Source organism: Barbus barbus (assembly GCF_936440315.1).
Source record: "Barbus barbus genome assembly, chromosome: 49".
NCBI lineage: Eukaryota > Metazoa > Chordata > Actinopteri > Cypriniformes > Cyprinidae > Barbus > Barbus barbus.
Genome location: NC_136727.1, coordinates 585,498 through 610,712, shown reverse-complemented (window position 1 = coordinate 610,712; position 25,215 = coordinate 585,498). Strand labels below are relative to the sequence as shown.

At 37.4% G+C, this 25,215-nt stretch overlaps 2 protein-coding genes across 2 annotated transcripts; one reads left to right on the top strand and one right to left on the bottom strand.

Annotated features, from left to right (window-relative positions):
• Positions 1-100: 100 nt before the first annotated feature.
• LOC306867379 (G1/S-specific cyclin-D2-like) lies at positions 101-11,033 on the top strand. The gene is made up of 5 exons (XM_079412996.1): positions 101-536; positions 912-1,127; positions 2,336-2,495; positions 7,991-8,133; positions 10,276-11,033. The coding sequence occupies exons 1-5, from the start codon at positions 336-338 to the stop codon at positions 10,384-10,386; spliced, it is 831 nt and encodes a 276-aa protein (XP_079269122.1). The 5' UTR covers positions 101-335; the 3' UTR covers positions 10,387-11,033.
• Positions 10,968-25,215, bottom strand: LOC306867378 (NUAK family SNF1-like kinase 2). The gene is made up of 6 exons (XM_079412995.1): positions 24,956-25,215; positions 19,662-19,782; positions 19,396-19,547; positions 16,319-16,384; positions 14,292-14,544; positions 10,968-13,194 (listed from the first exon to the last, which is right to left on the bottom strand). The coding sequence occupies exons 1-6, from the start codon at positions 25,115-25,117 to the stop codon at positions 12,185-12,187; spliced, it is 1,764 nt and encodes a 587-aa protein (XP_079269121.1). The 5' UTR covers positions 25,118-25,215; the 3' UTR covers positions 10,968-12,184.

Here is a 25,215-nt window from a genome sequence, read left to right as displayed (position 1 = left end):
TAATTTAGCAAGTAATTGTGAAAGCAGTATTTGTTTTATTGTTGAATTAATTAGACTAAGAACTTGTATAAATAAAATAATTTTGTAAATTATGAAGACTACACAAGATGTGACGTCACAACCATCGTTGTCATTCCCGTGAGCGCGGGCACGCCGCGCGCCGCTGCTCGCTCACGAAGCTTCTTTTAACGGAATAAAACCATGTGTTTTTATTTATGAATTTGACTAAATGTATTGTATATATATTTGTAGAGCTGTTAGGAGCTGTGTGAGCATAAACCCCGCGTCTCGCTCGTGACTGACGGTGAGTTTGACCGCTTTAATCGGTCCGTTAGATGGAGTTGTTCTGTCACGAGCTGGTCGAACCGGACTCGAGCTTCAGACCGATTCGCGCGTTCAGAGACGCGGTTCTGACCCGAGACTCGCGCGTCTGTCAGAACCTGCTGAACTCGGAGAGACCGAGCATCAAACCCGGTACCGAACCGACCGACGAGCAGCGCTACGTGCGCCCGATCTTAACGGGATGGATGCTGCAGGTGAGCGATCTAATGAATCATATTCATCTGACTCCGTTTATTTAACTCGTGTTCTTATTCAGTGATTCGAATCATTTTGATCTATTGATTGATTCATTCATATTGATGTCTAATGATAATGAATCATATTCTGAATCAGTGATTTGAATCTTACTGATGTCTAATGAATCATATTCTGAATCAGTGATTTGAATCACTCAGATCTTATGCTGTCTAATGAATTTTACTCTGATTTAGTGATTCGAGTCACTCTGATCGGATTCAGTGATTCGAGTCACTCTGATCTGATTTAGTGATTCGAGTCACTCTGATCTGATTTAGTGATTCGAGTCACTCTGATCTGAATCCTGAATCACGGAGCTTGTTCTGGAGCAGGTGTGTGAGGATCAGAAGTGTGAGGAGGAGGTGTTTCCTCTGGCCGTTCACTACCTGGACAGGTACATGTCCCAGAATGCCGTGCGCAGGTGTCGTCTGCAGCTGCTGGGGTGCGTCTGCATGTTCCTGGCCTCCAAACTGCGGGAATCAGTTCCTCTGAGCGCCGCCAAGCTGTGCGTCTACACCGACCATGCCGTCACCGTCCCAGAGATCCTGGTAACCTCACATGACCTGCTTTACGCAAACCTCCTTTATTAAAACTCTTTTATTATGCCAGGTATTGTGGGTAATATTAGCCCGAAGCACACTTTGACAGTCGCTAGTAATAGTAAGCCACCCTTTTCTGCCTCTAGTGTGATACCTTCAGCTGGATGACCTACATTTGAAGGAAATATGAGTATTAGAAGAAATACTTAAATGTAAATTAAAAATGAAATAAGGCTTTATAGAATTAAAAAAAAAAACATAACCTTAAAAACACTGAAATAAAATAATCTTATATCTTAAAATAATATTATAATCTAATAATAAAAATGTTAAAACTATCCTGCATTTGAAGTTGTTATTGATAATTGAAATTAAAACATTAAAAATAATTTTCATTCATTTATAGAGCCTAAAATAGAAATTATGAAAAAGTCCAAATAAAAATGATAAAAGCACATTACAAAATAAAAACATTAAAATGAAATATCATTCTAAATATTAATAAATAGTATAACAGTATAAAAATAATATTTACATTTAGACATTTAGCAGACGCTTTTATCCACAGTGACTTACAAAAGAGGACAATAGAGGCAATCTTTTAAAATTATATAATAGATAAAAAGAAAACAGATAGAATAGAAAAAGAATAGAGAAGCTAGTGTTATTTATTTATTTATTTTTAGTTTTTTTTTAAAGAAAACAAGCAGTTAATAAACAAATAGAGTGCAAGTCTAAAAAGGGCTAGTTTTATTTGGTATTTTTTAAGAATAGAAATCGAATAGAGAGTGCTAGAGTTAGAGGCACAAATAAAGATTAAGAGATGTGTTTTTAGCCGATTCTCGAAGATAATTAATTAATTAATGCAGTGAGTTTCATTGTTGCTCATCAATCGTAATCAGTGCATCTATCAGTGTTACTTTAATATTACTTATACAGTTTTGTTAATATTAGGTTTTATTATATATATATATTCAGTTTTCATTTTAATTTTTTGTTATTTTTATTAGCTAACTTTATTTAAAGTGATACATTTATTATTTTTATTTTTTAATGGTTTTAGCTTTTGTTAACTATAATAACCCTGGCATAAATATGGTAATAAACTATATTACTTGGCTGATTAAAAAAAACTAATTGCTATTATTTATTTATTTAATACTAATAGCCCTGGCTTTACTATTTAATGCTAGCTTTGTAATATGTGTTGTGTGCAGCAGTGGGAGGTGCTGCTGGTGTCGCGTCTGGACTGGGATCTGGCCTCGGTTCTGCCGTCTGATTTCTTGGAGCCGCTGCTGCAGACGCTGCCGCTGAGCGCCGAGGACACGGCTTCGGTCCGGAGACACGGGCTCTCCTACATGGCTCTGAGCTCCACAGGTATCCGCCGCATCAGCAGCTGCTCTGATCCGCTCTTTGTGTGCGGCTCATTGTTCCTCTGCAGCTCTGCACATCAGCGTCTGTCGCTCGCTGACACACACAAACCTCTCTGAACTGAGAAGCAGCCATAGACTGCATTAGCTCTTCATCTGCACTATTACTCACAAAATAAAACCAATCAAAGCCTCATTTAATCACATTAGTGTAAGTGTTACTAACAACTTCATTTTTGATTAGTAATATGCATTGCTAAGAACTTCATTTGAACAACTTTAAAGGAGATTTTCTCAATATTTAGATTTTTTTGCTCCCTCAGATTCCAGATTTTCTAATAGTTGTATCTCAGACAAATATTGTCCGATCATAACAAACCATACATCAATGGAAAGATTATTTATTAATCTTTCAGATTTTGTATACATCTCAATTTCGAAAAATTGACCCTTATGACTGGTTTTGTGGTCCAGGGTCACATATAATTTAAAAATATTTAATTAAAAAGACTGAATTAGTCACTGAACAGAGAAAAAGACTATTTTGGTTCAATTTGATTTAACAATTATTAAATCAATTTAGCAATTTTTAAAACTCATATTTTTTAAATAATAATTATTTTTATTAATCTAGCAATTAATAATTCTTAATGATTAATTTTGGAGCAAATGTAGATGTTGGTATTTATAATAATTACACCTTTAAGAGGGTTAAATATTGGGTTAAATTGTGTATTATTTTCATACATGAAGCCTTTTTTTCTTTTTCAAATGCATAATAATCATTAATCATAATTAAAAATCAGAATTGAGACAAATGACAGCGAATCACATCAGAATCAGAATCAGCTTTATTGCCAGGGATGTTTACACATACGAGGAATTTGTTTTAGTGACAGTAGCTCCACAGTGCAACAGAAAGACAGCAACAGGTCAGGACACAGATAATAAAAAAATAAAATAAAATTATGTACAAATATACAAAAATGGACAATGTGCCAAATAGCACAAACAGGTATGTTAGGTGCACATTTGAAATGTAATAAGTATGTGTGTAAAATAAAGTATAATAGTGTTGTATGTTTCATGTTGATTGTTAAGAGTTCAAGTGTTCATGAGATGGATTGCCTGAGGGAAGAAACTGTTCCTGTGTCTGGGCGTTCTGGTGCTCAGAGCTCTGTAGCGTCGACCAGACGGTAACAGTTCAAAGAGGGAGTGTGCTGGATGTGAGGGGTCCAGAGTGATTTTACCAGCCCTTTTGCTCACTCTGGATTAGTACAGTTCTTGGAGAGTGGGGAGGGTTGTACCAATGATTCTCTCAGCAGTCCGGACTACCCTCTGTAGTCTTCTGAGGTCAGATTTAGTAGCTGAGCTGAACCAGACAGTTATTGAGGTGCAGAGGATGGATTCAATGATGGCAGTGTAGAACTGTTTCAGTAAGTCCTGTGGCAGGTTGAACTTCCTCAGCTGACGAAGAAAGTACAATCTCTGCTGGGCCTTTTTCACAATAGAGTCAATGTGAATATCCCACTTCAGGTCCTGAGAGATGGTGGTGCCCAGGAATCTGAATGACTCCACTGCAGTCACAGTGCTGTTCATGATGGTGAGTGGGGGGAGAGCAGGGGGTTTCTCCTGAAGTCCACGATCATCTCCACAGTTTTGAGCGTTTTAAGCTCCAGGTTGTTGAGACTGCACCAGACAGCCAGCTCCTTAACCTCCTGTCTGTAAGCAGACTCGTCACCGTCCTGGATGAGGCCGATCAGTGTGGTGTCGTCTGCAATCTTCAGGAGCTTGACAGAGGGGTCTTTAGATGTGCAGTCGTTGGTGTAGAGGGAGAAGAGCAGTGGGGAGAGAACACAGCCCTGAGGAGCTCCAGTGCTGATGGTTCGAGTGCTGGATGTGAATTTGCCAAGCTTTACTAACTGCTGTCTGTCTGTCAGGAAGCTGTTGATCCACTGGCAGACGGAGGTGGGGACGGAGAGCTGAGTTAGTTTATTCTGAAGGGTGTCTGTGATGATGGTGTTAAAAGCGGAGCTGAAGTCCACAAACAGGATCCTCACATAAGTCCCTGGTCTGTCCAGATGCTGCAGGATGAAGTGCAGTCCCATGTTGACTGCATCATCCACAGACCTGTTTGCTCTGTAGGCAAAGTGCAGGGGGTCCAGTAAGGGTCCAGTGATGTCCTTCAGATGAGCCAAAAACCAGTCTTTCAAATGATTTCATGGCTACAGACGTTAGAGCCACAGGTCTGTAGTCATTAAGTCCAGTAATTTTGTGTTTCTTTGGGACGGGGATGATGGTGGAGCGTTTGAAGCATGAGGGGACCTCGCACAGCTCCAGTGATCTGTTGAAGATCTGTGTGAAGATGGGGGCCAGCTGCTCAGCACAGATTTTTAGGCAGGCTGGTGACACACCATCTGGACCAGGTGCTTTCCTTCTTTTGTTCTTCCTGAAGACCTGGCACACATCATCTTCGCTGATTTGAATTGTAGGTGTGGGGGAGAGAGGGGTTGCTGGAGGTGTGAATGGTTGTGTGGAGGGGTGTTCTGGGCGGGTGTGGGGTGATCGTTCAAAACGACAGAAGAACTCGTTTAAGTCGTCTGCCAGGGGTTGATTCTCCAGAGTGCTGGGGGGGGGGGTGTTTTGTAGCTGGTGATGTCCTTCAATCCTAACCACACTGAAGCAGGATCACTGGAAGAGAATTTGTTCCTGAGCTTGTCAGATTAATTCCTCTTTGCCACTCTGATCTCCTTTTCCAGTGTGTATTTGGCCTGTTTATACAAGACTTTATCCCCCTTTCTGTGAGCATCTTCTTTGGCCTGACGGAGCTGTCTGAGTTTGGCAGTGAACCATGGTTTGTCATTGTTGTAGAATAGATGAGTCCTGGTAGGAATGCACATGTCCTCACAGAAACTGATATAAGATGTTACAGTCTCTGTGAGCTCATCCAGGTCATTTGCAGCGGCTTCAAAGACAGACCAATCAGTGAGAGAGAAACAGGCTTGTAAATCCCGCTCTGTTTCATTAGTCCATCTTTTAACAGATCTTAATACAGGCTTCGCAGACTTAAGTTTCTGCCTGTAGGATGGAATAAGATGAACCAAACAGTGATCAGAGAGTCCTAAAGCTGCTCGTGGGACAGAGTGATATGCTTCCTTTATTGTTGTGTAACAGTGATCCAATATATTACTGTCTCTGGTGGGACATGTGATGTGCTGTCTGTATTTTGGCAGTTCACGGGAGAGATTTGCTTTATTAAAGTCCCCGAGAATGATTAAAACAGAGTCCGGGTGTTGTTGTTCACTCTCTGTGATCAGATCAGCGAGTTTCTGTAAAGCTGTGCTCACGTGTGCTTGCGGTGGAATGTAAACACTCACGAGAATGAACGAGCAGAACTCCCGCGGCGAATAGAACGGCTTGCAGTTAATGAAGAGCGTTTCTAGATCTGAGCAGCACATCTTCTTTAACACAGTTACATCTGTACACCACCTCTCATTGATGTAAAAGCACGTCCCGCCGCCGCGCGTTTTCTCCGTTGATTCTGTGTCCCGATCTGCTCTTATCAGCTGGTAATTAGGCAGATGTAGTACGCTGTCCGGTATGTCGCCATTCAACCAGGTTTCCGTGAAACACAGAGCAGCAGAGTTAGAAAAGTCCTTGTTTGTCCGGGAGAGCAGAAGGAGTTTGTCCGTTTTGTTGGGTAGAGAGCGGAGATTCGCCAGATGGATGCTAGGTAACGCCGTTCTAAATCCGCGCTGACGAAGTTTCACGAGCGCGCCGGCTCGCTTCCCCCGTCTGCGCCTCCTGTAGCGTTTGACCAGAGCTACGGCTCCGCCAACTACTATGTCCAGCAAAACGTCCGAAAAATCAAAAACCGGTTGAAGATTTTGTGGTGTGTTCTGCCGAATGTTCAGCAGATCATCCCTGTTAAAACTGATCTTATTTGAAAAACAAAAAACAGGAAAAACAAACAAAAACAATATGAACACTGAAGAGCAACGCACAATAGCTGCCATCAGCGGCGCCATTTTGTCCATCAAGCAAAGCTTTGTATATATACTATATACAAAGCATTTTTTCTATTTTTTTTTTCCTTTTTTATTACTCAAATAATTATTTTTGTATTTTTTAGTGCTCAAATAAATCTGTCTATTATTTTATAATTGAAAAACTATGCAGGAACATGTATAATGACTAAAATAGCTTGTATAATTCTGCAATCCATTTGGTGGTTATTTTTCCTCAAACAGGGGGGTGGGGGGACTCTCTGTGCAACTGGCTGTTGGACTTCCTGACCGAGAGACCTCAGGCAGTACGGGTCAGCATTAACACATCCAGCACCATCACACTGAACACTGGGGCCCCCAAGGATGTGTGCTGAGCCCCCTCCTCTTCACTCTGTCCTTCAGATGAGCCAAAACCAGTTTTTCAAATGACTTCATGACCACAAACGTTAGAGCCACAGGAGGAGTTTGTCCGTTTTGTTGGGTAGAGAGCGGAGATTAGCCAGATGGATGCTAGGCAACGCCGTTCTAAATCCACACTGTCTGAGCTTCACGAGTGCTCCGGCTCTCTTCCCTCGTCTGCGCGTCCTGATGCGTCTAAACAGCGCTGCAGCTCCGCCGACTACTATGTTCAGCAAAACATCCGAATAATCGAAAACCAGTTGGAGATTTTGTGGTGTGTTCTGCTGAATGTTCAGCAGTTCTTCCCTGGTGAAACTGATTGTGTTAGACAAAGAAAAAACAGGAAAAACTAACAAAAACACTACAACAACTGGAGAGCCAAGCACAATGGCTGCCATGCGCGGCGGCATCTTGTTCTGTATCATTAGTGTACGTTACACAACTGTTATTCTCTCAATACATAAATTAATCAAAATTAATTAATTTAGCCATCAGAAATAATAATTTAACAATTCATGTTTTTACGAATATATATTAGTGCTATCAAACGATTAATCACGATTAATCGCATCCAAAATAAACGTTTTTCTTTACATAATAATCGTGATTAATCGTTTGACAGCACTAATTTATTTGTGTGAATGAATAGAACTTTTACTAATGTAAATTAATTACATTTAACCACATTAGAAGTATTAATTTATTGATTTACTTTCTTTAAAATATTTTGTTTTTATGAATTTAGTGTTTAATAATTGATTTATTAATCATTAATTAATTTATTATTTTTAATTCATCAATCTTGAAGCAAATGTAGATGTTTAATTTCGGTCACTTTTATAAGAAACAACTTTAATCATACATTTGGATTAAAATGAGCTTTTATTCATTCATCAAGCATCTTTATTGCCATTTTTTTATATTAAATACATTTTTATTTATACATTAATGTAATTATACACTGAATGAACTACACAATACTTTCATTATTTACAATTAATTTATTAGGTTAGAATAATTTAGATAGTTGCTGTGCCAGGATTGGTGGGTTTTGTTTTCAGGGCGGGGCTTACACCAGCAGTGTGTGTGTTTTCAGAGCTGAAGTTCTCGGTCTTCCCTCCGTCGGCGGTGGCCTGCTCGTGTTTAACGGCAGCCGTGATCAGACTGGACATCCTAAAGAATGAATTCGGCCCTAACGGCCTGCTGCAGCTGCTGAGGGACGTTCTAAACACGGACATGGTGAGGACACATTTATTTATTTCGGCAGAATTAACTGTTTGTTATTTATTTAATGAAGTATGAGTGACCCCTGCTGGCGTTATGTTGCATCTTTAATTTTGAGACCCCGCCCCTTCCCCCAGAACATTCTCTTGCCGTTTACTGTTGCTGTCAGGAATTATTTTTTAGCGGAAGGACAGCATTTAAAGAAACTTACTTCAAAAACGTAAGATTTCAATACATACATTTTTGGTTTTAATATTTTTTTATTGTGTGGTAACCGTTTTATAAAAGCAATAAGGTACTCGAGGCTCCGCTTCGCATCGTGCTTAACAACACCCTTCAGCCGTGATTTATTCACGATACAGCACGGCCTCTCATACGTTATTGCTTACTTAAATTGTTAGTAATTCATGAACGCTTTGGAATAAAGCTAAGTTTGGACTCTTTTTTTAAAAGAAGACAGTCTGCAGATTACTAAGAAGTGGAATCATTTCAAAATATTAAAATATCAAAAAGTTATAGAAGTTTAAATTTACTGTAAGGAAAATGCACTGTACCAAATTTTTTATTTTATATAAAATAAATGTTTTTAATCCAAAAATTGCTATAAAATTAAAGCCAAATGTCTATATAAGTTATGTTCCAAATTTGAAGTTGATATAAAAGGGCGTGATACCACAAACAGCCACCGGGGGCCATCAAAACTCCTTTGAATGTTTTTTGATACATTTTTCCGTCTCAATTTCTCTGTCAGTGTTACTTCTATTAAAAAATAACCACCAGATATGGAATCTTATGACTCACTCAAGATCTACTAGTATCATTACTGGATGAATCAGCGCTTTTGAACGAATCTCTTAAATGATTCAAAGACAAATACATTTTAACAGCCCCTTTTCGCCACCTACTGGCGTAACAGTGTAATCCATAAATCTTTATTTGAAGTGTCAAGTTATTTTAATCGTTACCGTACACATCAGAGTTTATATCCGAACTATAAACTTTGATCCTGTACTTCTGCGATTATTTGTAACAGAAATAATGATACTGTAGTCGAAAAGACTGTGAAGCTGTTTCATTCATATACATGACAGCTGCTCTCTTTAGGACAGCGACAGCGCGAACGCAGAGTTAAATGATCGTACGCTACAGCATTGTGATCGCACACATCAAAGGTGGAGGAACGAAATAGACGAGTCATTGTAATTTAGGAAGAGAATCATGTGGTTTTTGAATCGTGTTCGTGATTCTTAACGTCATGTTGGGGGTGACGCCTCTCTTGCAGCATGTTTAGCTTATAACAAATATTATACTTAACTTTTTCGGCTTCTGATCGCAAGTGTAGCCAAACTTTGGAGCGATTAGATTGGCTAGGTCCTAGCAGATCGCCAGGTCGAGTCCTCACAGATTTAAAAAAACAGATTACATTACGTATTTCATGGCAAACGAGTGTTTTATGTGTATTTGGCGCCACCTATTGTTGTGGGTGTATTACTGACATGTCAAAGTTTAGACCCTGAATATAAGGCGACGGCGTTTTTTCACATGTATTTCCAAGAAAAAAAACATCATCTTACAGGGCTGGGTGATATAGCTAAAAAATGTATCGACGATATAATGTTTCATATCGTTCGGTATTATTGACATTTTTTATAACCATTTTTAAAACCAAGAGCTATAGAATTTTTTTAATTTAACCACTGTATTTTTTTTAATTAACCCAATATATTGAGACAAACAACTATTTTTTGTTGTTGTTTTAACAGTCAAACACAAAATAAAAATTAAATATCTAATTTCTAATATTTTATATGCAGATTAAATAGGTTTTAAGGAAACTTTTGGCTTGATTCCTGAGGGCACAGGAATATAAATTGTCTATATAAAAACGTGTATTACGTCAAAATTAACTCATATAAATAAAATATAATTTCGTAAATTGCATAAACCATTATGAACAAAACAGCATCATGTATTTATGCATTGCTTAATATAAAGAGCCGAATCGCCGATCACACAGATTGCCTTTAAAAACATATGAGACGGAATGAAAAGGAATAAACCTCCACAAATTAGGACACAATGTTAGTATTAGATATTGGAATGGTTTTTGATTCCTAAAGCTAGCCCTGACTGAGCCAGACTCTCTCTGTGATCCAGGTGTCCCTGCGCTCCTGCTTCTCGTCGCTGGAGGAGATCATCGATCAGGTGCTGCCGTCTCCACCCGAGCTCCTCCACTCACCTGTGCAGGTGCAGGATCTCACGCTCTGACAGGTGGATGCATCCAACCCTCTCAGACCCATCAGATATGCTCAAACCAATGGATTCTCGCGTTTGTTTTCTCTTATTGTTGACGGTTCCGGTGCATTAGTGTTTACTGACGATGTTCGCATTAGTTTTAATGTCGCAGATGTTCTTCACCCATGCAAATATTTGCATTGTCAGGAAACCTTCGCCCTGTCAAACACATACACTGCATAATTACACACCTGATTAATTTTGTGCACTCTTCTTAGACTTGAATGCATGCTATTGATAAACTCTTTTTCAATTTTAAAGATAAATGTGTGAAAATAAACAGCATATATGTGGACAGTGAATGGTTTAAGCGTGGTGGTTTAAACTGAAATGCCACATTTCACCCTGAAATCAAAAGACAGAATGGTTTTGCATTAAGAAAAGATTAGATTTGAAGTAAAACTAGCATAAATTAAATTCAGAACATCAAACACTACCATGATATATACTGGCATGACGTGTAATAAATATTTCTTGCATACTAAGTAGCAAATTTACATGTGATAAAAATAATGTCACAATGCAAAAAATGACAAATAATCTCAATGGTCTTTACGTGAAACCTTTTTGTTTATTTTGTGGTAAAATATAACCAGGATATTTTTTGGATCCTGTTTGCCTAAATTACTTTCAGATTCATTATTACTTCAATTATAATAGTTGCATCACATTTCTCACATACTATTGAGTATAAATGTCATTTAGGGTTATGAAGGAGACTATGATGGGTACAAAAGAACCGACAGCCAGAGGGGATTTTCCACTTGTTTTGTGCCGTTTTATTGTTCCACTGAGTCAAAGACACATCAGAGCAGATAAATCAGGCACTTTGGAAAATAAACATGTAGGAACTTGAACAAAATATGACACCAAACAGAAGATCAACACCTCGTTATCTGGGTTATCTTGAGCCGTGACACTCACACTGCTGCTCTACTGGACTTAAAAACACCGTATGAAGAGTTTAGATTTACACCCTTGCTATGACACCGAAACACCTTTCCATCCCATTTCTAAATAGTTGTAGCCACACAATTGTTAACATCCAGTAATCTCACCATTTCAACACGTTTCTCAAAGACAACTAAATTTGAGAAGCGCTTTTAGTTTCATCTTATTCTGAAAGGTCACGGTGTCTTTTACCATCTTAATAAACAGCGACATGGAAGCAGTTCAAACACTCCTATCTACACAATTCTTATCTTGAAACAGACGCAAAACTAAAGTCTTGACTACATAAACTCATAAACAGGCAGCAGTTTATTGTATCCATGCACCTGTGAACTCTGAGCATGTTGTAAAAAGTCAGAAATTGGCGGGAACGGTCTTCAAGAGCACTTTAGTCTTTGCACTGAGTTTTGTTAGTGTTCTACCACCAGCATTCACCTTAAAAACAAACTGAATGGTTCTGAACTTTATCATGAGTCATCTTTGGTATTTTTTGATTAGCCAGCACCCTAAACAGTAATTTAAAAACATTTAAAAGAATAACCATTCAGTTGTTCGTCACTGGGAGCAAGGCAGCTGACAAAATAAAAGGCACTTTTCTCAAACCAAGTCTACATAATAAAAACCACTGTTTTGCATGTTGCAACAAACTGCTGTTTCCTCAGAATGAAATGCATGTCCTAAACAGGACGTCCTGTCCTCTACGAAGGCCCATTTCCTGCTGGGCCTGAAACCATTCCCTGACAACTCTTTGCCTGGCATTGCTCCAGAAGTACTTTCCTTGCTTCCAACCAGCTTCCTTTTCCAAGAAACTGAAGTTGCGTCATCTCTGCAGATTGTAGTCCCTGTGCGTTTCGGTTGCTCCCAAGGCTTGTTTGTAAGTCTGAGTGACGTTTTCGCAGTCAGAAATTGAAAACACGCTAACGGACACTCCTGCACGATAGCAGGCCATGTCCATTTCCCAGTGTCCCTGGTACTGAGACTCTTCCCTCAAGTCGAGGAGATTATCAGCGGACACGCATCCTCTCATCCTCCGTCCACCTGCTGGTCGCTCCATTGGGACAACTGGAATCTCGCGGTCAGGTAGGTCAAGTCTATCGAAGGACTCCGAGGAGAGGATGCTATCCTCGCTGATTGCGCCGCTCGGTCGGGATCTGTTGACCACCGTTGGTAAGGAGGGTGCAAGATGGTCCAGCGAGCCGAATTCCTGCAGGCCGCCAGAAAACTTGCCGTGCCGTTTGAGGATGCCCTTGCGGTGCGGCTCTGGGTTCCCAAGAGTCTGTCCGGAGCTCTCCGGAGAAGAGGAATAATAGCCTGACTCGCTTTCCGAAGGCTTCTTCAGGATGCCTTTAGGAGGTGGAGGAAGGACAGATGGCGCCAAAGCGTTCTGGCACTTCTCCTCCAAGGGTGTAGCCTGGGAGTCACTGGGCGCTTTCTGTTTAAGGCTCCCCCGCTTCTTTAGAATTCCTTTAGATGGGCGAGGAGCTTCCTGCATGGTCTGTGAGACGTTGTTTTCTTTGCGCGACCTGCGTATGGAGCGCTGTCGCTGGACCGGTTCCCCTCCGGTGGCTCCACCTGTCCGCAAGAGGCAGCGCATCTTAGAGCTGCTCTCTAGAATAGGGCGAGATGTGCGGCGTAGCCAATCCGCGATGCGAGTCTGGCCACACGCGGCAGTCGTGTGTCCTGGCTCCTGATGTGTAGCTGAGGGTTCACTCTGAGCCAGTAGAGGGAGCTGATAGCCCCAGTTGAGCCACCAGTGACCCGCGATCTCCTCCAAAGTAGCTCTACGCTCTGGGTTTACCATCAACATCCAGCGGATCAAACCACACGCATCTGTAGAACGACAAAAAGGATTAGGATTGATGCTACAAATTACCTACAACAGAGATGTCCAGTCCTGCTCCAGGAGGGCCACCTTCCAGTCGAGTTAGCTTCAGCTCTAATTAAACTCGCCCGAGCCAACTAATCAGTGTCGTCGGGATCACTAGAGACAGGTGTGTTGGAGCTAATCTCTGCAAGAAAATGGCCCTCCAGCTGCAGGACTGGACACCCCTGGCCTACAACATCACAGACTTCAAAGCTGCATTCAAACAGACTAGTGTGTGTCATTCTTTTTCGGTATGAGTTAGCAACATGAGGGACTGTTGGCAGTGCAAAGCAGATGTATATCCATGTGACACAGTTTCAAAGTTTTATGTAACTATGCAAATGATCAGCAATGCAGTGTTTTGACTACTAATGGGAATGAAAGCATGGGAGCACAAACAGTGCACAGTATCCTGATACTGTGTTTCCCAACCCTGTTCCTGGAGGCACACCAATCGTACACATCTTTAAACTCTTCCCAATCAAACACATCTGATTCAACTCATCAGCTTGTTAGTAGAGACTCCAACGGATAAGGGAGACATCCAAAATGTGTACTGTTGGTGTGCCTCCAGGAACAGGGCTGGGAAACATTGTGTAGCAAGATTAGTTCATGTTACTCTGGGCAGTTTCCCAGTTCTCTGTAATTCTCTATAATGTAGGACATAGCTAAAAATTATGCATGAAAAACCACGTGAGAAATTGGACCTCATCAAAAATGTTCATTCAACATTAAAACAGCCACTAAAACCAGCATCAAGGCAACCAGACAACCTCCAGCAATAAATTTCCTGCCGGTGTCAACTCAACAGTCAGAACTCAAATTTATGAGACTGCCATGCAATGGTCAACAGATGGAAGGCACGTAATTCAGAACGTTATCTGCTAGAAATAGATAAGTTCCATCTATAAAACTGCTACATGGCATGGTGGAAAGAGCCAAGTCTGTAGCTTCGACAAACACAGTAAACCAGTTTCGTGCCTTGGTTTAAAAATAGGGCAAACAGTACACAAAGGAGGTCTCTTGAGTTTCGGTCGTCTTCTATTTCGTTTAAGAGCCTCACCAGATGGTTTAGTGGGTTTGCGGTAGTTTCCAGTGCTGATCTGCTGGACCAGCTTCTTGTGGTCTTGTCCATCAAAAGGCATGGCTCCGTGAACCAGGGTGTACAGCAAGACGCCCAGAGACCAGCTGTCCACCTCCGGTCCTCTGTATGGCCTGCCGTTCACAATCTCGGGCGAAGCGTACAGGGGACTGCCGCAGTACGTCTGCAGGAATTTATTGTCCTGGTACAGGTTTGACAACCCGAAGTCAGCGATCTGAAAAACAGACAGTGGTTTCAGTGCTTCTCATCCAGCGGTCGTTGGCCTTTCGCTCTGCCAGTTTTATAGCTGAAAGTAGACTTATGCCGTTATCTCACGTAGGTTTCGATAGGGTGTTTGTTTTATGGCGTCGTGTTTAATAACTCTAGGAAAACAGAAGTATCAGAGATAACGTTTCAAACAGACTGAAAGTCGCGATAGAGAAATGGCTTTAAAGGGATAGTTCACCCAAAAATGAAAATTCTGTCATCATTTACTCATCCTCAAGTAGTTCCAAACCTGTATGAATTTCTTTGTTCTGCCGAACACAAAGGAAGATATTTTGAAGGAAGTTTGTAACCAGGCTGTTTTGGGGCACCATTGACTTACATAGTATGAAAAAAAATACTATGGAATTCAATGGTGCCCCAGAACTGCTCTGTTTCCCACATTCTTCAGAATATCTTCCTTTGTGTTCGGCAGAACAAAGACATTCATACAGGTTTGGAACTACTTGAGGATGAGTAAATGATGACAGAATTTTCATTTTTAGGTGAACTATCCCTAAGACTCTCAAAGGTCTGTCCGGGTCTGCGCAAATCCATTCAACAGTTTCCAATGAGGCTGTCCAGTCCTGATCCTGGAGGACCATTGTCCTGCAGAGTTTATCTCCATTCCTAATGAAACACTAAGCTAATCAAGGTCTTCAGTAGTGGTTCCCAGTTCTGGTCCCGGAGAACCCCCAACGTGGCACGTTTTTGATGTCTTTCTTATCTGACACGCACATTTGAGGTCTTGGAATCTTTACTATGATATATGATACGGTATAAGGTACGATACATTGGGGGGTTCTCCAGGACCAGGATTGAGAACCACTGGTCTTCAGGATTACTAGAAACATCCAGGCAAGTGTGTTTGGGGCAGGTTGAATCTAAACTCTGCAGGACGTCGGCCCTCTAGGAGCAGGATTGGACACCCCTGGTTTACTACGTACACTATATTGCCAAAAGTATTGGCACCCCCTTCTAATGAACAGGTTTGACTACTTTAGTAATTTTCATGAGTACAAATCTTTGTTTAAGCATATAATGATATTCTAGGGAATTGTGTACTTCTAATTTTATAGCAGCAGTTTGGACATAACCCTTTTCTATTCTAACATGACAATGACTGTGTATAAGGCAAGGTTAAAAAAATAAAGGATTGATTGAGTCAGTGTGGAAGAACTTGACTGGTCTGGTGTGACTTTAAATGCAGAACTTGAGCCAAAAATTCATCACCAAACACCAGTGACTTGTATATACACTATATGGACAAATGTATTGGCACCCCCTTCTTTAGAACAGAAAAAGGCACTTCTAAAACTGTGGCGACAAAGTTGGAAACATAATTCATGTATTTAAAAATTGCATTTCCATCTCTGTTGCAACAGTTTTGGAAGTGTCTAAAATTACTGTACCCATTATGTACAAGTCATTGGTGTTTGGTGATGAGTTTTTGGCTCTTAAAGTCACACCAGAGGTTTCTGCAGACCAGTCAAGTTCTTCCACACTGACTCAATCAATCAATCATTTCTTTTTTAACCTCGCCTTATACTCAGAGGCATCGTCATGTTAGAATAGAAAATGGTCCTGTCCAAACTGTTGCTTAGAAGATTTGTACTCATGGAATGGACAATATAGTGTACATTAATAACAAACATTTATTCTGCTGATAATTCTTAAATGAGGTCCAATGATCTAGTTCTAGTGATCTAGTCACAAATTAAAAATTCATTCTTTCCCGAACTTACCTTTATATTGCCGTTGTCATCCAGCAAGATGTTCTCCAACTTCAGGTCGCGATGAACAATCCCGTTCTGTTGGAAAAACTGAGATATTTAGAAACCACACCCGTCACTTTTTGTAAATCTGATCCGACTTTAAATTCTGACTAGATGAGCCGTTTTTGATGCACGGTTGACTAAATACGCTAATTTTTATGTGGCTTGCCTACAAAGTACAGGCTAACGAACGTTATTATTTGGCAGACATCAGTCTTTTATCAACTCCCATTGGCATATATCATAATACTGCTATTGGTGTAATTTTATGAAAGTGATCACGGTTCAGATGTTTTTTTACTGTTGATTATCGCTTTAAAGCGATAGTTCACCCAAAAATGAAAATTCTGTCATTAATTACCCTCATGTCGTTCCAAACCTGTAACACCTTCATTCATCTTCAGAACACAAATTAAGATATTTCTGATGAAATCCGAGAGCTTTCTGACCCTCCCATAGACAGCAAGGGTACTACCACGATCAAGGCACAGAAACGTGGTTCAACCGTAATTTTACGAAGCTACGAGAATACTTTGTGCGCAGAAAAAACAAAAATAACACCTTTATTAAACAATTCAACTGTGTTCAGAAGATGAGCGAAGGTTTTACGGTTTGAAACGACACGAGTCAGTAATGACAGAACTTTCGTTTTGGGGTGAATCTCCAGTGTTGGGAGTAACTAGTTAGAGGTGACAGAATTAGCTCATTTAATTACAAAATAAATGTAATTAGTTACAGTTACTGCAATAAATTAGTTACGTATGAAAATGTTAACGATTACAAAAGGGGGTAACATTTGAATTTGATACACACTCACACCCCCCCCCCCCACACACATACTCTCTCTCACACACACACACACACCCCTACATACTCTCTCTCACACACACACACACACACCCCTACATACTCTCACACACACACACCCCTACATACTCTCTCACACACACACACACACCCCTACATACTCTCACACACACACACCCCTACATACTCTCTCACACACACACACACACACACACACCCCCCTACATACTCTCTCACACACACACACCTACATACACACACACACACACACACACACACCCCTACATACTCTCACACACACACACACACACACACACACCTACATACTCTCACACACACACACACACACCCCTACATACTCTCTCTCACACACACACACACACACACACTTACATACTCTCAGAAATGTAGAATCGAAAAGTAATCAGTTACTTTAATAAAGTAATTGAAAAGTTACGCTACTTATTAGATTTTAAATGCAGTAACTAGTAATCTGTAACCTTCCCAACACTGAATATCCCTTTAAATCAATGACGACGACGTCTGGAGGGAATTTCACTATTTTTTAATTTCAGTTTCACTCTTAAACACTTTCCTAACGACAAACAATCAGGAAAATCCCCAGGCTTTCCTGTGACTCTCTGACTCTTCTATCTGTGAGGAGGATCTCTAAATCTGGCGTTGGAGCTGGAATGCCAGTCTTTCCTGATTGTGTTTCTCTGCAGGGGGTCAAAGCCTCATTTAACATGGCAACAAAAGCTCAGATCTCTCGCACATAACCGTATGATCAGGACAGAGCCGCTCGAGCAGCTTCACTCAGTCGGTGGTGTGTTGCGTGAAACTGGAGCCTTTCTCTCAGACGCGGCGCAGTCATGCGGAGGCTGATGAGCGTTATGTAACCCGCCAGCGTTCCCATAGTTCTCCAGGCTGTGAGAAACGCTCATGACATCTGGATAATATTGAGTCTGGCTGACCTCTGCAGCTCACAGATATCTGTGAAGCCCTAAACCCTAAACCTGCAAAATACCTCCCAACAGTGTAATTTTTGAGGGCAAAACCAGCGTTATAGATTTGAGTAGATCTGAAGTAGATTTTTAATGGTGTGGGGATAAATATGGAGGTGATGCTTGAAACAAAGGGGTGCTGTATGAAATGCAGTATTTTATTTATTGTGTGGTGAGCTCTGCTGTGATGTGAATTTCCCTTTGAGATTAATAAAGCATTACTGTACCATTCTAGTTTTTATTATTTAGAATTGGTAAATAAATTTAAAAAATGCAATTGAAATTTTTTTTCTAATTAAACGTTTTAAGTTGTATTTTTGTTATGATTTTGTCATTATTATAATTTTTTATCTATATAATTATACATTTTTATTTTAGTCTTAGTTTTATTAGTTTTAGTACTTAACCTCAAAAATTAGAAATGTAAAAAAATTACTGAAATAAGTTTTTTTATATATATTTAAATTTATTTCATTAACCTTGGATGTTAATAAATAGAAATTACAGCAGTGTTATTTTAATGTCATTAATATGATATCGTTTTTAATTATTATTTCAAATTTTTATATTTTCAGTTTTTAATTTTAATTTTGAATTTTAAGTTCACAAGTTTGTTGTTGTTATTTTTAATAGTTAAAAAAAATTGTCTATATAGTTTTGTCAGTTTAGTACTTAATTATTTTAGTACTTCAATTTAGAAATGTTGCAAAATAAATGATAACTAGAATAAAATAATTCCTTAATATTTTAATTTATTTCCGTGACCTCAGACATTAAAGAATTGAAATTACAGCAGTGTTATTCTAGTATTATTATTTTTATTATGCGAACATAGTTTTTATTAGTATTTTAAATGAGTTTTTTACATTTTAAATTTGTAATTTTGTGTTTGTCATTTTTTTTTAAATATATATTTTTTTTAATTTGTATTTCAGTTTTAGCTCATTTAGTACGACTCAATTTTTTATCTTTATTTTTATTTATTTCAGTTAACTTTCATTTTATTTCAGATAAATTACGATGGCTGATATTATACGTATATGTTTAACTTTTGAATAAGATTTAAAACACTAGTCAATATTTGAAGTGGATCAAAACCTTTCATCAAAATAAATCAAGCATCAAAATATTGCATTTATTGTATTTTAAAGCATTTTGCAATAGAAAATAACTATATAAAAAGAGGAAAAGTTTTAATGCTTGAATTAGAAAGAAGAGAATGATTAATATTCTGACCCGGTGGCAGTAATGGACGGCAGAGACGATCTGTCTGAAGAAATGTCTGGCCTGGCTCTCAGAGATGCGCTGTTTCTCGCAGATGTAGTCGTACAGATCTCCTTTGCTGGCGTACTCCATCACGATCACGATCTTCTCCTTGTTCTCAAACACTGAAACACAATCACACGCTCAGGCCTGCAGTGAGCTGTGGTGCGCTGAAGCACACTAAAGCACTTGTTGGGGTTTGTCTGGATTATATAACGAGAACAGAGCGCTCCGGGTACCTTCGTAGATGCTGATGATGTGTGGATGAGCGAGAGACGACATGATCTCGATCTCGCGCCGGATGTGCATCAGGTCCTGCTCGTCCCGGATCTTCTCCTTACGGATCGACTTTATAGCCACCTGCAGAACAAAACCAAACATATATATATATATGAGAAAAAACATCATTTCAAACAAACTGTCACTGTAGCCAAAAACTATGCTAAATATTTATATTAGTCAAATATTGTAGAAATGCTCAAAACTAGCAAAAATCTAGTTAAAGTAATTATATGCATATTTAAAAATTATAATTAATCATTCTAATTTGTATTCACCAATACCACATTATATGATTAAATAGAGCACTGTTTAAAATAAAAAATCAACCATTAAAATAATCACAATATTTACAATTATATTATTTAAATACATCAATTTATATTTTTAATTAAATATTAAATAAAACTATTTAAACATTTAACATATTAACACCACAAATATTAAATAATTGCAACAATATGACAAGCATATATTTAATATTAATAGCACTGATTTATTATATATTAAACCATTTTTAAATATTTCTAAATATTTAGCATTTACAATGTTGGTTAATCATATTGATATATTTAACATTTAGTATTAATTATTACTCAAATGTAAAACATTTAGTATTTATTAAAAGTGAAATAAAACATTAATTACTAATAAATGTTAATTATATTTATACAATTCATATTAAATTTGATAATATAGTATAATTAATAAATATATGAATATTTAACATGATTTAAAATGAATACCACTGATTTATTACATATTAAAAAATTATTAAATATTAAGCGCAATTAATGTTTACAATTATTTACAATTACATTATAAATTTAATATAAAATCATATGTTAATTATATTAATATACTATAATAATACATATTATTTAATATTAATAGAGCATTAATTTATTGCATACTGTATTAAGCAATTATTAAGAATCAATTTAACTATTAAATCTGAAAAATTGAAGCTTTACTTTAAATCTACAGAAAATGAATCAATCAGCGAAAGAGCATATTTAGTTTAGTTCTGAAGCAGAAGAACGATTTCTCATTCGTCAGATGATCTTATGCAACTCTGTCATATTGAAAGTGACATTTACACACAGATAGTTTCACAAATGATTTTCAGAGAAATCCATACTGTTTACAGTAAAACTGAGATCAGACACAGCAGATTGGGAGAATCCTCAGCGACGAGTGTGTCGTGATGCGTTTGCATGCTTTTAGTATTTGAGTCTTGGTCTCTCTTTTGTCTTTCTTTTGTGTGTGTGTGTATTGTCAGGCATGCTTTACATTCCTGTGTGTGTGTGTGTGTGTCAGACGTGTCTCCACAGGTCACTGATGACGGCAGATGGACAAACACACACACACACACACACACACACACACACAGCTGTTCTGACACGCAAGACATACTTACACATTTCTAAAAAAATGTATAGTATTTAGTAAGTGAATGAAACTTTACCAATGCTTTAAAAAAATATACTATACTATTATTTTTTTAAAGAGGTGTAACCATTGAAAATGTTTATAAGGCATGTATGGAACACCAATAGTGTCAAAAATACTTTTGTCAAAAAATAATTTTTAGTTTTTCCCCTCATATCTTGCACACTTTTGAACTGAATATTGTTGATAATCGTGAATATGTGCGTCTATTGATGAACCACCGTAGCATAAAAAAATATCACATTTTTATCTGAAAGTTTATGCAAGTGAAATTAATTTATTTGATTTGAAAATATTTATTTATTTACATACACAATAGATTTTTTGGTGAGGTTCATGCCTACAGTGTAAAATTTCTAATAATTTCTCAGCTTTTTTAGTTGAAAAATTAAGATGTTTAATAATTTTTTTTTAAAAGGGCTAAATGTGGTAATAATGTGGTAACAAACGAAATTTATTTTGCACATTAATTAAAAGTTGCTGATCAGATATAATATGGCTTTGGTTTGATAAAATAATGATTCTTCGGGTCCAAACGGACCCGGAATGCAGAAACCATACAGATTATGACTGTTATTATGAGAGTTAAATCTCTTTAAGTCCTACAAAGAACTAGTTATGAAGAAAACCATCAAAGCAGGTCAGACGCGTCTAGACTCGCCCAGATTCACTCTCTTTCCTCAGAAGAGGAGAACTGAACAAACAGCCCAACCCAGTCTTCTCACGAGGAAAACCCCCGACTGATCTGCTCTGAAGAAGCGTTTCTCAAGGTCAGTTTTGCTTCCTGCTTCCCTGTGAGTTTAAATCAGAGCTGATTAAACAGTAACCAGCTCTGGAAATGGAAAATGAAAAGAAGCGAACACAAGTGTGTTTGATTTACATGCCTTCATTTACATCGTCTGCTCGTCGGAAACAAACAAAACTTTACAAACGCCAAAAAACAGCATGTCTGCATGTGCAACGTTTAAACCCACTGCATTACATCACAAAAATAGAATTATCTTAATATCGGTTTCCACACAAATAAAAATAATTATAATTAAAGTAAATAAATCATCTAAACATCCTTAAAACACAGAATTTAAATTTTAATAAAATAATATAATAATTGCAAATCATTTATAATAATTTTATTTATTAAATAAAATATTCTATCTATTAAACTTTAGTATGTTTTGTGCTTGAAATCAATTTAAATGTTGGCTGGTATTTTTTGTGTTTTCCTTTAAAAATATGTTTAAACAATTCACTTGAGAATAACTGTATCAAATAATTTTCATATAATTGAAGTAAAAATAATTTTTCTCTTGTTTAAAGCATAACAATCGTAGTTTTGTGCTTGTAAGTTAAAATAACAAACTTTATTGCAGATATATTCAAATTATTATTTTACACAACATATAAATGCCAGTCAGTATTAATTAATATGTATTTCCAAAATATGTCAAAAGAATTCTTAAAACAAGATAGATTTAATAATAACACCAGTATTTTGTATCTTAAGTGTATCTTAAAAATATTGTTTGAAGCATAAAACTATCATAATTTAGTGTTTTTGTGCTTCTAAGGTACAGAAAACAAACTTTATAGCAGATTTATTCTAAACAAAACTGAATTGTTGTTATTTTTTACATCATTGTTTTTTATTTAAATGTAAGTTTTTTGTTTTCAATTAAAAAGTTTAGTCTAAAAATGTAATAAAACAGATTTACTGGAAATATTGCATGAGGTAAATATTAATTTAGGTTAAATATAGTTTTTAGTCAGAGGGTGAGAATGGTCTCCAGCAGGAAGTGTCTGCGTAAATCAGACTTGATGTCACTTCCTGCAGGATGTCCTGTAAAGCTCTGTGTTTCTTGATGATAATGTAACGCGAGCCGTGCGCTGGGAGATCAGCTCAATCCTTATCCACCGTCACAGCTCTCTTCCAACAGAACAATACAGCAGATTTTACTGTTCCTTCAACACAAAGCCTGCTTTAACACCATTTAGGATGATTGTTTTTGCATTTTAACATGATTTTTGTGAAATTTAAACATACTTAAGGTTTTTCACACAAATTCTCATTATTGAAATTTATAGAATACATTTCTAAAATAAAGTAATATTAATTTAGAATTAAATTAAAATATATAGAGCATTAATATAAATGTTTAGTAATATATAATATATATATAAATATTTAGAGCATAAAAAGTATTTTAATATATATATAGTTGTTTTTTTCAACATTGTGGTAATGTTTATTTACGTATATGATTTTATTTGTATGTATATATATATATATATATATATATATATATATATATATATATATATATATATATATATACACACACACACAGTATATTAAATTGTACATCATGTATTATAGAATGCATACTTTTTTTAGAATACATTTATAAAATAAACTACTATTTATATATTTATAAATATTTATAAATTATATAATTACTACTATACTTAAATTTTATATATATATATATATATATATATATATATATATATATACACACACACACTAAAATAAAATATTTACATGTCATAGTAATTTTTATGGATTTTAATATTTTTTAAAAACATAATTACATATTTTTTAAAGAGACATTTGTACAGTGATAAGATTAACCATTGAAAAGAAAATAGTAAAAGTAAGGCTTTAGGGTGCAGTGTGTTGAATTGTCATGAAAGTGGTTTGAAAAGCAAACACAGACATCGTAGTGCTGCTGTGAGCAGGCTTGGCTTCATGAGCTGCTCGTGTTTTGATGAGACTGACGCATTAGGGTCCTTTCATGGCTCTGTTTCAGACAGAATATGGATCAGAATAACAATAGGACGGTGCGTGCGAGTGACGAAGCCTGTAAAAATAAGGTGAATTGAGCCGTGGGCTATTTAAAGCTCTTTCCAAAGACTGGGCGGCTCCGCAGAACCGGTTTAGAGTTTACTCTGATCCCTGATCTGTGTCTGAGCCTCAACAACCTACAGAAAACAGCTCAATACCTGCAGACACGCGTATTCCTTCACAGGACACCACTGCTTGAGATCAACCACTCAGTTTGCACTACAGTTAAATGCTCATTCTTGATATCAGGAATTCAATTTCATCTAGTAAAATATTGTTGATATCAAGAACTGATTTCGTCCAATCGCACATATCAGAAATTCAATTCTTACATGTAAAACCTTTATTTTTATATCAATAACTACATTGTTACTAGTAAATCAATATTAAGAATTTGAATTCTTGATATCTGTGCATTTCTCATTTCTGATGTCTAAAAATGTATTTCTGGTATCAATAATTAGGAGAGTAATTTCTGAGATCTTAAATGACTTATTTTACTATTCATGATATCAGAAATGAACATTTGTACTAGCAGCAATTCAATTGTTGATATCAAGAATAGCCATCTGCACTGATATCAAAAAATAAAGGCTTGTACTAGATTACAGATATCAACTATTATCATTTTTACTAATGTAATCCCTGATTTTAACTAGTGAAAACTGAATTGCTGATATCAAGAATTAATTTCTTGTGAAGGAATAAAAATAGCTTGCCGTACTATACACAGCAAGTGCATTTCCACCACGAGCATCAAAAGTGCTCAAAACCTGCAGGACAATTAAAAAAACACACTTCTGTCAATTTATTCTTTAGTAAAAAATATTGTTATATTTTATTCTAAATATTTTATTATTTACTTAATTATTTTATGATTTTTAAAATACTTTATTTATTTTGAATGATTAATATTGTAATAATATCAGCTGCATGACCTGAACGCTCTCTCTCTCTCACCGTTCTACCGGATCGGTCCACCGCTTTCTTCACGCGCCCGTACGTGCCTTCCCCGAGCGTCTGCAGGAACTCGTATCGGTGCTTGAGGTTGTGTTTGTGATGGTGCCGCTTCACCGCCTGACGCTTGACGCGCGCGACGCCCGGATCCCCGTTACACTCCATCAGATTTCAGCGGAAGACGAAGATAACGTGCGTTCATGTCCGCGTACAGGTGAGACAATGAGCGTGCGGCGCGCGCGGAGCGGCTACTGGAGTCCGGT

Bases quoted from the DNA above. Each gene is read 5' to 3' on its own strand.
- LOC306867379 (XM_079412996.1), top strand. From the start codon at position 336: ATGGAGTTGTTCTGTCACGAGCTGGTCGAACCGGACTCGAGCTTCAGA. The intron at 1,128-2,335 runs GTAACCTCACAT...TGTTGTGTGCAG, and splicing joins TCACCGTCCCAGAGATCCTG to CAGTGGGAGGTGCTGCTGGT. The intron at 2,496-7,990 runs GTATCCGCCGCA...GTGTGTTTTCAG, and splicing joins CATGGCTCTGAGCTCCACAG to AGCTGAAGTTCTCGGTCTTC.
- LOC306867378 (XM_079412995.1), bottom strand. From the start codon at position 25,117: ATGGAGTGTAACGGGGATCCGGGCGTCGCGCGCGTCAAGCGTCAGGCG. The intron at 19,548-19,661 runs GTACCCGGAGCG...ATTGTGTTTCAG, and splicing joins CATCATCAGCATCTACGAAG to TGTTTGAGAACAAGGAGAAG. The intron at 16,385-19,395 runs GTCAGAATATTA...TTTTTCCAACAG, and splicing joins CCGTCCATTACTGCCACCGG to AACGGGATTGTTCATCGCGA.